The sequence below is a fragment of the Micrasema longulum genome, unplaced genomic scaffold (genome assembly GCF_059751315.1).
Source record: "Micrasema longulum isolate JH-2025_06_02 unplaced genomic scaffold, ASM5975131v1 h1tg001256l, whole genome shotgun sequence".
Lineage (NCBI taxonomy): Eukaryota > Metazoa > Arthropoda > Insecta > Trichoptera > Brachycentridae > Micrasema > Micrasema longulum.
Window position 1 is genome coordinate 156,001 of NW_028278443.1, and position 17,004 is coordinate 173,004.

The 17,004-nt window shown below is 32.2% G+C and overlaps 1 protein-coding gene across 1 annotated transcript in view; it reads left to right on the forward strand.

Annotated features, from left to right (window-relative positions):
• LOC148276240 (uncharacterized) overlaps nucleotides 1-17,004 on the forward strand; it is a 133,400-nt gene that overhangs the window by 105,261 nt on the left and 11,135 nt on the right. Inside the window, exon 6 of the mRNA XM_088234539.1 lies at nucleotides 15,740-15,901. Within this exon, the coding sequence (XP_088090665.1) occupies nucleotides 15,740-15,901 (162 nt within the window). The remainder of the gene's footprint in view (nucleotides 1-15,739; nucleotides 15,902-17,004) is intronic.

A 17,004-nucleotide genomic window follows, 5' to 3' on the forward strand; every position in this document is an offset into this window, starting at 1 on the left:
TATTCCACAGGTCATAAGCCCAGCAAATACATAGTCCATATCTCTATGAGTGTATTTCAATCAATTGTCCCGTAAAGTCAACACGACAAGTTCATTTTTTTTATAATTCATTGCCCAAAAAAAAATATGTTCAAAACTCGTTTATTTATCGTTGCTGCTCCAAATTTAATTTCCTTTGTCCCCATTTAGATATTTTAATACAAAATTTTGTGACTTCAAAAAAAAACTTTTTGAAACTCTGTAAAATGAAACATTTGTCAGTGCGTAATAAGTTTATGTTCCTTTAATTATGTTTATTTTATTGTAATATCAAAATTTTGAATTTGTCAACTATTTTATGAAAATCCCTCTCCTCCACTCCTCCACTTCCTCATCCCTTAACCTTCTTACGAGCTCTTTTTTTTCTCATGTCATATATAATATATTATTTTTCTCTTTACAACATGTTCTCTCATTATATTTGTGAAAAACTTGAAAAACTGAATGTATGTACTTTTTTTATATTTTGTATTCTTATATAACAATTGTTGTTTTTCCTTAATAAATAAAATAATATCAAATAAAAATAAACATATTTTCTTTCATATCATATTATCTAAAATGTTCTCCATCTGTATTTACGGATTCATTCTGCTGTGTCCAAACGGACGAAGAATATAGCAATGGAACCCGAACCCTGGACCTGTATTTTGACTTTGAAATCGGGTGAAGATAAACCCGTTTGCAGTTCAGTGGTTGGGTTCGTTTACTACGCCTGAAGTCCCAGGTTGATTTCTTGCCGGACGTTTTTGAAATATTGGTTTAACCCTTATTTTGGCAGAACGAAAACATATTTTTTTACCCATTTGATGGTTAAAAAGGCAGCAGAACTCCAAACAAAAAAATAAATAATTTATCATATTTTGATAGTGTAATTATTTTTTTTTCTATATTATTAGATAATTGATTTCAACTGAATGCATGGCAATGCGTTTAATCTATACATGGACAACTATATGAAAGAGAGAGAATGTATGGGTATTGGAGTAAAAATGGATATTTTTTTAGTAAGGTACGTGTTGTATGCTGATGATGCAATTTTGTTAGCAAGCAGCAACGAGGATTTGCAAAAAAAGTCTCTAGAATGTATGAAGTATGCCTGGAGAACAAATTGGTGATGAACGAAAATCAGTTAAAAGTTTTGATATTTGAAAGGAGAAGTGAGGTTACTGACTGCATAATAAATGTAAACAACGAATTTCTTGAACAAATATAAGAATTTGTGTATCTGACAAAGCTGTTTTTAAGAGATAAAAGAGTTGAAAAAAATGTTGAAAGGAAAGTAAATGCCTGTAACAAAATGAACGGTGCACTAAGCACAGTAATTGCTAGTAAAAAAATGACAATTGAAACTAAACAGGCAGTGCACAACGGAGTTTTAGTCCCAACACTTATGCATGGAAGTAAAACATGGAAATGTCAGAGGAAGGCCGAGTGCGCGGTTGAAATACGATATATTCAACGAATGTGTAGGAAATCAATTTATGACAGGGTTACGAATGAAGAAATCAGGCGAGAGTGTAAATCTGAGTCAAGTTTAATTGATAAGATTAAAAAAGGGTCTATGAAATGGTTTGGTCATTTAGAACAAATAGACGACGAAAAAATGGTAGAACAAGTATAAATGGCGAAAATGAACGGTATCGTGAGACGAGGACGACCAAGGAAGACGTGGCCATTTTAGAACTGGCTGAGCTATGTTAGATGGAGACTATCCTAAACAGAGAACACTCCGTTTTAATTTTTTATTAACTAATTTTATATTGATTCCCTGTTATTAAATACGTTTACTTATTTTATGCAATAAATTTAAAAACAAAAAAAAAACTAAAATCTGGTCATGTCAAAAGCAGACAAAAACGAAGGGCATGTATGACAAGATGTATAAATGTGGACGAAGCTAGGAATGTATTCCAGGATAGACTTGTGTGGCGGTCCATTTTCTCTGCCTACCCCTACGGGGAACTGGCGTGATGGTTGTAGTAGTAGTAGTAGTAGTAGTACTGTTTTACTCCTGTTTTGGTTCATACATTTGCAAAAAAAGGGGTTGAGGTAAAACCTTACATTCCACGTAACAAAAATGATCAATATACTTCTTAGTAGAAGTGCAATGAGGTACCCTATGCGCTTCTGGGTAGGAGTAAGGAAGCGATGATGATGTTACGAATTCCGCTGAAACCAAGTTCACAGCAATTAAATGCACACTTCAAGTTGAATTCATTTCAGTGGCGTAGGGGAGATTCGTCTCAAGTGTCCCTCTCACCTGTTTTTGTCTCATGCTTCCTGACTTACTCTCAGTTTTATCTCCGAGAACAAAAGGCCGGGCCGGGTCGTCTGGGAACCCCCTATCACGCTGATCTAATGCCCCTTTGTGGCTACACCGCCCGTGTCGTGAGTCGAGACAAGACATGGTTGGCCCAGAAGGGCTCAATTGTCCCGAAGAGAAAAAGTTTGATGGAAAAATGGTCAAATAATTTCACTAATTTATTGTGTATAAAACCACTAAAATATTTTTTTTAAATTTTAGACAATATTATTAAGTATTATCCAAACATGTTTACATATGAACAGTAGTTTGTTTATTTTTTTATAGAAAAAAGACTGAATTTCACCCCCAAAGGTGTTATTATGATTGACATATCGTCGCGTTGGGGAAACAAGGTTCTATGTAGATTCATATTTTTTTGAGACATGAAAATTTGAAATGAAGAAATTATTTTTTCAAATATTTTTTCAATATTGTCTTAAAAAACTTAATAATAATTAAGGTTTAATTAAGTTTTTTTTTTAAATTTATACAGATAGAACCGAAATTTAAATATAAAAAAAATACAAAAGGTTTAATGTAAAAAAACATATTTTGTCAGATTGAACCTTATTTCCCCGACGCGACGATATTACAACATAAAAAGAAATAATACTAAAACAAGTATTTTATCTACAAATATTTTGACAATTTCAAAATATTCTTGGTTTATCCAACTGGTCTAAATAATACATTTAAAAAAAAAAGTCTAAGCGTTGCTTTATTGGAGACATAATTCAGTCTGATACATCTGACTTACACCAATAAACGTGTAAGCTCTTTTAATTTTCTATACCAACAGATGAAAGAATTGAAAAAATATAGATAGACAAAATTTGTCATATTACACAGTATTGTGAAGTATCCACTTAAACCAGTCAATGACATGTCAGAAGTCCTGTAAATACCTTAGACTTTCGTGTTTCTTTCTCTAAAATATTATTTTTCTTTGTTGTAGAGTGTTATTCTTTATAGATGGATAAAATCAACGATATTCAACAATACAATGTTTTTAAGTGAAAATACATTTTTTGAAATTGCCTTTAACCTAATTGAAAATAATCACTTTAGATAAATATAATGGATTAAATATAACATCTTACACATTTGTTTTATAATTCACTCTAAGGTGGAGGTTGCATATCATCGTGTAAATTTTTACTTTTTCCGCAACCGTTCTAAATAAGGATTTTGAGCTGAACCACCATCTTACATCATATAAAAGGGAATAATACTTCTTAAGCTTTATGGGCGTAAATATATGTGAAGGTACTCGTGTGTATTAAAAAACTAAAAACTTATAATTTTCTTGTAAATGTACGTACAGTATACCTCTTTTAAATTTCGTATAAGTTTGAGGTTTTAATACGTCAGGGAGTAAAATACAACAAGTCCAAATTTCTCAAGTTATCATTTTTCACGGAGCGGATCATAATCCATCTTGCGGATAATCACCTGGAGCAATGAGCTACGCTGACATCACAGCCTAAAGTAAATCGACAGTCATCCGTCAGATCTTCTCACTTCCCCCTTCGGCTGGTCCAGCATTAGGGACGAAAGAGATAGCAGTATAACTAATTTGGACCGACCCCGTTTCTTTTTTTTTCAAATTTAATCCCCTTTCCGGTGATATGACAAATTATACAGGCCTATGAAAAGATTTATCCTTCCGAGCGGATAAAGAAATTTATCTTACTTTATAAAACAATCGAATATTTATTTTTATATGTCCTTAAAAAGAGTCACCTGCTTTTTTATTCAGACAGGATAATCCTCAAAGATTTATTTTAAAGAATCCAATAATCCCTATTTGGATTCCGATTTTAATGTTACAGAAATAATTTCAATAACGGGTTTTTAAAATAATCATTAAAACACAATTTTATCCCCCTTTGTTTTTCGTTCATACGATGTTTTTTTTACATCAATAACATTTTGAGTATGTTAAAATGTTGTTAATAGGCTGGATTTCTTCCCTAGGGAGTTATTGAGATGTAATTTTGTTACAACAGAGGGAAAACATATATTAGAAGGGATATAGAAGTCTAGGCATTTGCGTTTACATTTACACTCAAACCAGTCAATTATACGTCATAAGCCCTGTAAATGCCTAGACTACCAAAATCCCTTCTCCTAAATAGTTTCCCTCTCGGATGCAATAAATTTAATTACTTTATTGGTTTATTTCCAAATAGATTATTATTTTATTCTCAAAAACGAGTAAATAACATTAATAAACTTTGAAAAATCCTTTATCGGCATAAGCACGTGAGAAATTAGTTAATTTTGCATGGACGTTTGTAAAATAATAAAATAAACAACATGTAAAAACTAACAATAAGAAAAAAATAATATTTTTATTCATTAAGTTGGTTTAATATAAACTTTTGACAACATTACATTAATTTATGATTTTTGGAATTGATTGACCTATAAAAAAGTTATAATATGCGGATCCCATTTCAAATAAAAAATAATATCTCTCTAATTATTAGGCTATGGGCACGTTTACGATACATACATACGATCAATCACCTTGTGGTTGAATTCACAGCAGCTTACAAAACTGTGTTTACTTTTTAACATTTTTTTTTTCTTCATTGATGATCGCGATCAACGTTCGTAGGTCCAACTCCATCATGTTTACTCCTTTAGTTTTTCCAAGACTCGCTGTTGGGATATTATCTGGTTATCAATTATCCCAATGTGATATGATTTAAATAATGTTATTTAGAATTATATTATTGAATCTTAGTAAGTATTTAGAGTTACTGAATTTACAATAGTTACTGTAATTTAAAATCAAGAGCATTAGAGATTGAACTTCACATATTAGTTCGGAGACTTATTTTTATTCTTAGAGTTGGTAGTCAGTACTATCCAAGATCTTGATGTCACTGCGACCTGTGAACATCTGTTGTGACGGGTCCCTGTGAAAAGTTCTTGCCCTCCAAGCCCATGTCTATAAAGACCCTGGCTATTGTGTGGAAGTAGAGAGTTTTTATTTTACTAAATCTCCCTCTTCAAGCCCAGATCTGTTAAGTATCGGACTATTAGGTGGGGGCGAGCGCTTTAACATCTTCAGGTTTAACCAGTGGTCCCCCGAGGATGAGGCTTCTTTTATGATGTAAAGCATCACATCCACATATAATGTAAATAGATGTTTCCTCATCTGCACTGCAGAACCTACATCTTGAAGCTTTGGAAAGGTTTATTCTATCAATCTGCTTTGATTTTGGCTGAGCTAGTTCGAAGACTGTCGGCGTGAAAAAGAGAACGACCTCTCTTGTATTCTTCTTTTATAATGATTTATCAATGCCCTCCTGATCTCGTATATTGTACACGTGTTTAGGCACGAGTCACTGACTAACCTCTCCTACTCCTAATATGGCAATGTGGCAACTTAGCTTTTTTTTTTAAATTATTTTTGCACCACAACAGGCCAGGAGGCCCAATTACAGTCGTGAATTACATCACAGAACACCCAGGCTTGAGAAAAATCACATTTTAATTTTTGTTTTCTCAACGGGAATCGAACCCGGGACCTTTCGTGTGTGAGTCAAGCGTATTAACCACTACACCACGGAGGTCGTAACAACTTACAACTTTCATTTTCTAAAACCACTTACTTTTACTACGTAAAAAAACATCACCTTCACAATAATCATTACAATTTGTTTTTAAATAATGTCTGCAGTATATCAAATTGTTTTCTTAGAAACGATTTTTTTTTTAATTCTATCCGAAAATAGTAAATTTCCAACAGTAGTATGAGGTAAAGCATAAAAGACTTATCTTCATTACTTTAAGAAAAAAAACTTAAAACACGGATCGTTAGCGTTAATTTCACGCGACGTCGAATTTCCCCACCAAGATTTTGCTCGAAATTATGAATGCCATTTGTCATACAGTTTAAATGGCTACTTCGAAGCAACGACGATGCTCAAATCGGTACGGTGCCGGTGCGGTTTTCTAACTCACCGTTTTATAAAATGCTGTTTAATTTATGTCATTTTACAAGTTTTATTATAAAAGTTTCAGTGAGATGTTTCTATAAATATTATAATTTTATCAACAAAAGTGATAAAATTGACGATTAGTTTTTAAACACGTAAAGGTCGAATGATTAATACGAAATTTGCGTGCGACATGAATTTGTATAAGTATTGAATCGTGCTGAAAACTTTAAAGATTTTGTACAAACAAACTTGAGAAGAACATCGGACCTTCATATAATAAAAAAAACACTCAAACCCAAAACGTACTTTAATAATAATAATAATTATGGATAACTCATAAAGCGCCATTTTTGTATTATTATACCTCAAGGGCGCTTTACAAAGTGATTACATAAAGACATAAATTTAATTTTAACTTTTTAATTTGAGAAAAATAGTGTACTTTTTCATACTACTTTTCCACCACATGCTTAGAATTTATTCAAATGATTTAGAGAAAAAGTGGGTTTTAAGTTTCTTCCGAAACATCACTTCACTCTCACAGTTTCGGATTTCTGCTGGGAGAGCATTCCATGCCGTAGGGCCTGCGACCGCAAATGCACGTTCGCCGAATTTAGTGCGCTGTTTGCGTAGAGGTATAATAACTTTTCCTTTCGACGAAGATGTAGCTGATCTAAGCGTAAGACGTCTGTCAGCTAGTTCATCTGGAACTTTATTTTTTTCACAGTGTGAAACACCTTGTTTACTTTATCTTTGCTGTAAGTACGAATTCATTAAAAGGATAAATATCTCGTTTTACCACGAATGCTAGCATTTCCTGTGAAGTACATTTCTAGTGGGTTACTTCTCTTATCGAATATCCTGGAATAGGTCATCCCTCTAAACCTAACGAACTCTAACGTTGTCAGCATCCCTAACGTATATCGTTTGAGATTGATTCCATCTCCTTTCATCTCCCGCCATCTCAAAGCAATTTGTCTTAAGTGACCTTTAGCTGATTGGCAAGGTGAAATGTCTTCACTGTGTTCTCATTTGTCACCGGATTCACGTTCGTTAAACTGCCCCAAAGGTTTTATTACAAGCTGTACGTCAAACAATCTTTGATCTTTATCCCTAGTTTATTTTTTGCGCCTTTTCACCCGAGTTAGAGTAAGAATTAACTTAACTTGAAAAAGTTTAAACGCTTTTGATACTTTGTAATCTGTTTGAGCTTTTTTAAGCCCGAAAAAGCTCTTTATAGAATTTTTTTATTATTTCATAATACAAAAACTACTTTAATTTAATAATTTACAAATTCAGTTTTCATTACTTTAACAATAATTTAAATAAGATATGAATAGTAAAGATTCAGTATGGCTTGAAACACTTACTGTAAAATTAAATTCAAAAATAAAGTATCTATTTATTTATTTTATTTTATTATTTATTTGACAAATTGTAGTCTGCATTACTTTGCGGGCTGTTTAACCCATTACGTAATGCATACCGTAAATATACGTTAGAATTTAATCAATAGAAAACAGATAGCTGATAAACTGCCGATATGTAAAGAAGAATAGATTCATATTATCCGCAGAAGCCGTATTCAGCAAGCGAATTGCCCTATTATGGGTGAATTCTGACTTGCATTTGAACGGCTTCTGGGTATGTAAAACAGTGCATGAGATCCCTCTCTAGTATAATTATTGGGGACATAGAAACTGATCTCTTTCAGTATATTAAGATTATAATATATACTTCCAGAATTCAGCTTACAGAAATGTTTTTCACGAAAAATTTGGCGATGAAATAAGCATAATTCAAATATAAAAAAAAAAAAAAGTTATTATGTAGTTAAGTTAACTCTACAAAGTTTAATTATAAGTCAAAATAGTTTTAATTTATCCTTGTTTATTTTGTATTGTTTGATTATTTATAAAAATGAATAAATTACTGACTTTGTTATTTTTGCCGCACAATTCAATTGTTGTCCTTCATTATAGGGTTTATGTATATATTTTTTTGTAACACGTCCTCTCTGTTCATTTATTTACCATGCAAAGTAGTAAAATCGATAAAAACACAAAGAAAAGTATATTTACAGAAGATTAATGCTACCATTCGGGCCCAGACTTCCACAAAAGAAACTAGTCAAATAAGAGAGTACCACAGAAAAAAGTATCAAAAAACTGTACAGAACGAAAAGAAAAGTACTCAAGAACCCTTGACTTTTTTATATAAAGCCTAAAGTTATCTGCATCCACTTACAAGAAGAAACTTTAAGCCTTATAATTTCACACGTACAAACTCTCCACTTCAAACCCTTAAAACCTTGAATACTTAAAACGTATCCTGGTTACAGGTAGCGAGTATTTAATCCCAATCCAAGGCATTTTTGCTGTGTGCGAAAAATTTGCATGGCATTTCTATGCGATTTCTTCGCGTAATCAGAATGAATCGTCCCGTTTTACTTAGTGCCTTTTATTAGTCGGATGTATTTTGAAAACTGTCACAAGGGGTGGAGTTGATAGGACACGCTCAACCACTAGAATATGTCGCTCTTATCCTTTCTGGACATCCATCCACAGTACTTAAATTTTTGGGAACTCATCTTTATCGAGAGATACTGATGACTCTGGCATTCTCGGAATGACGAGAATGTTACATTTTTAAAAAAAAATTGTTACATTTATTCAATTAAATACTCAAAATGAGGAAGTTCAGTGACGTTTTTTTTTATTTATATGTATTGTATTATCAGCGCTATGATTTTTTAAAGTTTGGAATACTTAAAAATCGCTACGTGTGACATCTCAAGTTCTCTCCTGCTTCTTCTCGGTCAGTTCTGCCGATTGGTCCGTTGGTTCACAGTCAACCGAAAATCTTTTGCAACTCTCTTATCATTGATTGATTCATATAAACTAGTGGCCTCGTTCAAAGTAGTTTGTTTTCATAAAAATGTATTTTACTATTTTTAGGAACGAATTTCTTGATAATGTATTTTATACATGTTCAATAAACTTTTCCGTACAATTTAATGCTTCAATTTTTTCCGCGTTTCAGAAAACATTTTCCATATCCAATTTCCCGTAAGACTGAACTTCCTAATTCGGGATCCTTTTACTTTTTACATCTCGGAATTTCAGATCAAATACGAAAATCAAATCGGATTGTGATCCCGTGGCTAGTGTCGTATCAAAGGTCCGAAGTTCGCTCCCCGCCCTACCACAACATTATTCCCATTTTCTAATCGTGAGTTATTTACAACTTTTTGAAACTGGCCTCCAAAATTAAAGTATTGAGGTGATTTTTATTACTTAGTATATCCATTTAATTTTTTTGATTGAATCTAAAATGTGTTTAAAACATGATTTAAAAATATGTTTTTACACTGTTTTTAAGACACATACAAAAATATCAACAAGAAATTAACATTACCCAAACCTTTCCAGTCAAGGACTGAATTTGACACCCTATTATTAAGATCAAAATATTACAACAGAAATAGAAAACATTGTAGAAAAGGAAATTATGTAGTACAGACATTTACAGGGCTCACGACCTGTCGCTGGTCTGAGTGACCACTTTACACACTGTGTTATATTCATAATTCTTCCTGTGTTTATTATCCCCATAATTCTATGATTCTTCGTAATTACAGAGCTGTACCTTTATTTTATTAGGAAGTTATTAATATCAACTTCTATTTACACATATAAGTTCTTGTATTTCACTTTAATTGACAAATGAAAGAGTTTAATAAATATTGATGTAAGGTTAATTTTCTTTTTGAATTCATTTTGTATTAGGTATCTGGAAAGCATGTTTACTAGGGATGGAATCACTAAGATAGATATTGAAAGGAAGATGAGTGCCGGGAACAGAGTGAATGGTGCACTGAAATCAACCTTGACATGTAAATGTTTGTCGCAAGAGGCAAAATTAGCAGGTCACAATGGAGTCCTGGTCCCGACTCTGATGTATGGGACCAAAGTATGGACTTGGAAGAACAGGGATGAAAGTAGGCTAAATGGTGTCGAAATGCGATTTCTCAGGCGAATGTGTGGTAAATCTATGTACGGTAGATGCATAAATGTCGAAATCCCTTTATTATGTAAGGCTGAAATAGGCATTATCGACAAAATCAAGAAAGGAGTTCCGCGCTGGTTAAGACATTTAGAGCTAATTAACAAAGAAAGAACGGCTAAAAATATGTACAATGCGAATGTTGATGGATGCAGAAATAGAGGAAGACCTAGAAAGACATGGCATGACCAAATCCAACAAATACTTGAAGATGGACATGTCAAAAGTCGGAATAATCGACGCGCGTGTATGAGAAGATGTATGAATGCGGAGGAAGCGAGATTGGTACGCAAAGACAGAGAGATATGGTTTTCTATTCTCTCTACCTCGGGAAACGGCGTGATGGTTTGTTTATATAATAATATTCTCTTAATAGAAATGAAATTAAAAACTTCGGCTCTGTTATTACTGAAATACCAGTAGTCCTTTTTCCTTTTAACAGTTTTTAATTAATACGATTCTTACGTGTAAAATACTACCTTTTAATCCCATCGCCACGTTTATCGAGATGATTCTTTATGTCTAAGCTGCTTTTATTTAATTTATCAGGGCATATAAATGCATTTATGCTGGTACTCTTGTGAAAACCGGAGACTATTAAGTTATGGTATTTAAACTTCAGACAAAGAACTGCAACCCTTCTTTAAGGGTCAACTCCCCTTCATTTTGTCCGTACTGGACATTTAAGTTTACAAGTAATGTTTTATTCGTTATGCTTAGGATCATTTTCCTCTTCAGCTACAAATAGTCCTCTTTACAACCCTTAGTTTCTAGGGTGGCGGCTCCTGATACAAGGTTTAACTCTAATCCTAAATAGCGTACACTTTTACACTGCGGACCTGAAAGATAACATATATCTTTATGCGGCCATTGCTCAGTGAGTGGTTTGAATTCGATACGGAAATATTATATTTGGGAGAATGACTAATTACAAATAAAAAGTAATGCACTTCTTTTAAGAGTCTACAGTTATTTTTATCCTACAAAATTATACTTTTTTTCCATATTTCCTTTTTTATTTGGAATAATTTATACAACGCCGTTTTTGTGAAAATCACATCAAGGGCGCTGTACAATAAACATGTTAACACGCTTCGCAGGTACAAAGCGCTTTGGTTGCTGGGATTCTAATTCCCTATTTTAACCGTGGTAATTTTTTTTTTTTTTTTAAATAATTATTTACGTTCTTATGATTTACCCAAATATTTAATATTGAGTGCCATTTTTAACGAGCTGTAAATAACTCACTATTAGAAAATAGAATCGAGTTGGGGTAGAGTGGGATTTGAACCACAGACCTTTGGTCCGTGAGTCCAGACACTAGCCTCAGAACCACAAACTGATTTTTCAAATTATTTAGAAGCTGAATTACAAATATTGCAGCTACATGGCTCTAGAAATTTAGCCTCCATTTACATTGCACACTCAAAATATGAGTTTTTTAAATTTATAGATAATTGTTTACAAATATAATCTAGATTAGATGTCTTGCAGCTACAGAGCGCATGGATGTTTAAAAATCTCGACCCTATTTACAATTGAATTTGCAATAATATAATTTAATATTATGTATGAAAAATTGTAAGGTATTTCGAAACTTCGTAATCAATGCTACTTGACAGTTTTATAAAAGCTGATTTTGCTATCCATAAATAAGTTTTTAAAATTGCAATAACTACCTTAAATACGCACATAAAATTTCGTCTTTTTGCGTCCAATATGCTTTTTTTATGTACGTCTTATTTTTATTTTTCAATGAGCCAACCAATTACTAATATTCAGTATTTAGAAAAAAAAACTCCTCTTTTTTTTTTCTTGTATTTTTTTCTTTCAGAGCAATAATTTTCTTAAGTTTCAAATTTTATCCATTTTAGCGAGCCGAAGATAACTTTAAAAATATATATTTTGGTTTTCTTGTTACCATAAGCCTAATACAACTTTTGAGACCTATTTTACACATATAATAAAAATAGTCCACTTTTGTATGGAGCGTGACACATCCTAAAGTATATGCACCTTCAGTTAGTGAGTACGAAAGTATGAACGAAAAATCTGATCATAAAATTATAGTTCGAGTTTTATTATGAAAAGATAGCTTTAGTATGTTAAATTTAAGATAACTTCGTCGGTTAAATTTTACCGTCAACGATTATATTCATAATCTGTCCCTCGGGTTGTAAACAATCGATTTTTATAGATCAAATCTTCAACCAAATCCTACATAAAATCAAGATGTTTTACATTAGTTATGATTGAGTATTTTATGTTTCAGAATTGTATTTTAGAATTGGTATTTGGTTGATCGCTATTATAATTTATTTTTAAATATGCATATGTTAAATGCATACATATAAAAATAAATTACAATACAATACATATACTAGTATACAATCTATACATTTTGAAACAATTTCATGTTCTCACAACTGAACAACATTTAAACTTACATGAGTCTTTGCAAAATACAAAATCAGTATAATTTTTACATTTTATTTCATTTTACAGCTTTTATTATTTGTGACGGACCGTGACTGATTATTTATTAAAAGAAATATTATTATCTTTTATTTTTGTATTCAACCGATTTGGAATATGTTATAACATTATTGATTGAATCGCCATCACTTAAAAAAAAAATGTCGTTGTTATACGTTTCATTATCATAATTTCCTTATTCACACCAAATGGTGCACATGACATCGATTGTCACATCAATAGTAGCGTATTTCGACAATTTTTAAATAAAGTCAAGATGATCAGCCTTGTGATTCGGATGTCATACTAGGAACTATGAATATCAAAGTAAACAACGTTTTAAGCAAATATTATGTTTTGACCTCAACAGAAATTGAATCCGGAACCTCGTGCATGGTTAAAATATGCTTATCAATCCGCGAGGTGAACTAATTTTTACTTGACTAACTCGGATATTTTTCTTGGAGCAGACAAGAACTTTCGTCTAGTGTTCTGGTTCTATTTCACACATAAAACTGTATTCTTCCTTTTATTTGTCATATTATCAAATTAAGAAAAATAGACCAATTCTTCATCATAATCCTACCAAAGAAAGAAACTTACCCACATAATAATTTATGGAGTGTTTTATAAGTAAGTTTAACGCGTTGATGTATTAAATGATTTATGCTATCAACGAACATTTTTATCTTATTTGAAAATCTCCCAATGTGTGCTTTATACTTCCTTAGAAGATACCTGTCATTTATACTTCTTACTGTCATAAACAACGCCTACTGAAAACTTTGCAGCGCGTGTACTTCGCTTGATATGAGCTTTATGGTGATCTTGACTCATGACTCAGCAGAGTTACATTATGAACTCTCATAGTGTTGTGCTTTAATGAATACACTGTACTCGGTGTACTTGTGATAACAATTAAATGTGTAGGTATGTTCACACAAACACGAGTACCTATATATGTTCATACATAAACGCTCCATCATTCGATTCAAACATTTTGACTAAAAGGGAAAACGGCTTTAATAAACGAATATCAAAGTCACCGAGTTCAAAGGTGCAAAAAATATGGAAGTTAATTGTAAAATTAGAAAACAATGATAAGAGTTAGCTCAATGCTGTCAAAGTGGCCCACCAGCTAATGTGTGTTTAAACAATGTTTAATGAGTGTACAAATTTCGGGATCCGTGCAGTATGCAAAGCTGGGACAAGCATGGTCGACAAAATTAGCAAAGGGCGCTGTGTTAGTTTGGAAATTAGAGAGATTGAACAGTTAAAGAATAAAATATTAAAAATAAAATGTAAATGTTGATGAATGAAACGAAAAATTTATATTTTTTTAATGATATACTAATGATTTAAATTAATAATATTATAAAGAATAGTAAATATGTGATGAAATAACAAAATATGACTTGCGTATATGTGAATTTTTTTTGCAGATAATTATGTAGCTAATTTTGCTAGTCAAAATAATTACATGTTTTCTTTTTCTCATAATTAGAGATACCTATCTTAAATGAAATTACTTAGGTAACACTCTTTTTAAGTAACTTACAAATCACTAGAAGTTTTTAATTTCGCAAAATGAAAATATGCATATTTTCAAATAATATTTTCTTAGACGAATAAATTAACTATTTAGACTTTATAGGCCTACGTTCAATTTGTGTTTCATATCGAGCAAGTGACTCCAAACAAACTGATACAAGCGATTGTGGCTTTAAAACAGTAGCTTATTTAACAGTAGTTTCCACAACACTCGTACATAAATCGGTATGCGGTAAGAAATGTATTCGTGTTAAACGCAGATACCTGTACAAACGTTAAATTATGATATCATAAATATACATTTGACTAGATTCAAAGGTATCGTGACAATGTACTCTTACCGTCGGTACATTTATTAACCGAAGTATGATTTACAAAATGGCTGTAACAAGCTACAAATTTATTCCGTACACCACATTAAGTGCAAGACTTTACTTTACTACCAACTAAGTACGCCTTGGCCAATTTAGTTCTGATACCAACTGCATTATGGTTATTTATATCGCTGTCAACTTTGGCGATTATCATATATCACATTGGTGGCCGTTTCACAGTTCACTGTATAGCAATAAATATACCCACAGTTGAACCAACAATATCCATAGCGTACTGCAATTGATTTCTTGCCTGCATATGGCCATCGTTTGACTTCCTGCGAGCAGTTAGCGTGAACTGTCAGATCGTGTTACTAAATTTGACAACGCGGCTTCATGGATAAATTATGACTGGCATACGTTATTCCATTAAAAATTTCATTATAATAAGCAGTCAATTGATTTGAAAATAAACACAAATTCATTAAAATTGAGCATTTTAATCTATTGTAATACAGGTTAAAAATATTGTCCTTTCAATTGGTTTAAAATGTTTACAGGTGATTTCTTAAATTATTTTCGGTGTCATATGAAAGATGTGGATTGTAAGCAGGTTTTTTCGCTTGTTTTTATTTTGATGTTGATAACTTATTGACAATAATGCATTTATTATTTTTATTACGTTACGAAATTTTCCAGGAGGGTAAATAAAAACACCTTTTCACGAATAGTAGCTTTGGTCACTAATCACGTGGGGCTCAACTCATGACTTACTTCATACGATAAAATAGCAAGGCCTTATAGAATTACCGATACTACACTTTTGTACTTTAGTTCAATGTAATAGTTACTTACCTAAATATTGTTATCATTCTTTATTTGAACACCATCTCCAGTTTAAATCAATGTCTTTTTTGGTTGGTCAATTTTTTTGTTAAAATGGTTAAGGGATTCCGCCAATGTTATTTCTTCAGCTGTCCTTTCAGTTGGATTATTCCAATGCGCTTCCTAAAGAGTTTCTCCCTCACTAGGTGGATACTCCGGACAGCGTGCTGCAGAGTGGAATGCTCGGGTTCTGCCCTCCCGGAGACACAGCCCTTAGGTCCATGGTGGACCCGAGAGACTATGATCGTCTTCGATACTTCCAGATGAACGGAGGCGCCCCCAACACTTTTGAAGAAACAATCCATAGGGTGAGCTAGGAGATGGAATGCTAGACCAAGAATTGCCTGATCTTGGCTTTAGCACAAAATTACCTTTTCCACTGTCGCACCTAGGGTTCTTGGAGATTAAACATTCATAGTTCTTGTCAATTCATTTATTATAATTTTGTAGTATTTTTGGAAATCTATGTTGTCTTGAAGTTTAAGTGGTACGCATGTAAAGGTCTTTCTGGTTATTGGTCATCATTATTTTATTTCAGGCCTGAATGAGGATGTTCTCACCACCTTTTTAATTTATCTACAGATCGATGTTTGTCACCGTTTTAGTTCATCTTTCTTTGCTCAGAGATTATTGCATGAGGCTTTACTTTTATCACACCTCAATATCGAAATACCCTTCAAAAAATTTCGCACTTTAGCACAATTGCATGTTTTATGTAAATTAAGTTGACTAGTCTAATTTATTGATGTTACAACTGCATTTTATATCGAGATTTTGTTTCTCACTACTAAATAGATTAGTTAGTTTTATTTTTTTATAAAAATGATTAAAATATACTCATGGAATCAAGCATGTTGATGAAAGTAAAATTTAAATCTGCTTATTTCATGCTTCATAATTCCATTTGACTTTCTCAAGAAAAAATACTCATGTTACTATTATATTTGTCAATGTTAAATAAAGTAGTAAAACAAATCCGTAATATGAAGACACACGGCGAATTTCATAAAATTTTGTCTTTTGATCATCACAAGTATGTACGTAGATGTGATGTAAATAATCATCAATTATCAACCCGGTATTTTTTGTTGGTGTTATTTTTATGAGTATCGTTTAAATATTTTTTATATTCTACTTACAATATTTGCTAACTTTAGTATAATATTGATGTTTTCAAAAATCTGTCTGCTTTTTTTTATTTCTCAGACACTTTAAAAAATATTTCGGAGTTCAGATAATGTCGAAATCCATAACAAATTCTACTAAAAAAGTAAAATAGTATAGCCCGTAAGCTATAAAGTCGATCCGTAAAATCGTTTTACGACATGCATGATTATCGCATGAGACGCGTTATCTGTTGTCCAGCCTACCCCTTTGTTCACACAAAACGATCCAAGGTAGTCACTTTGAA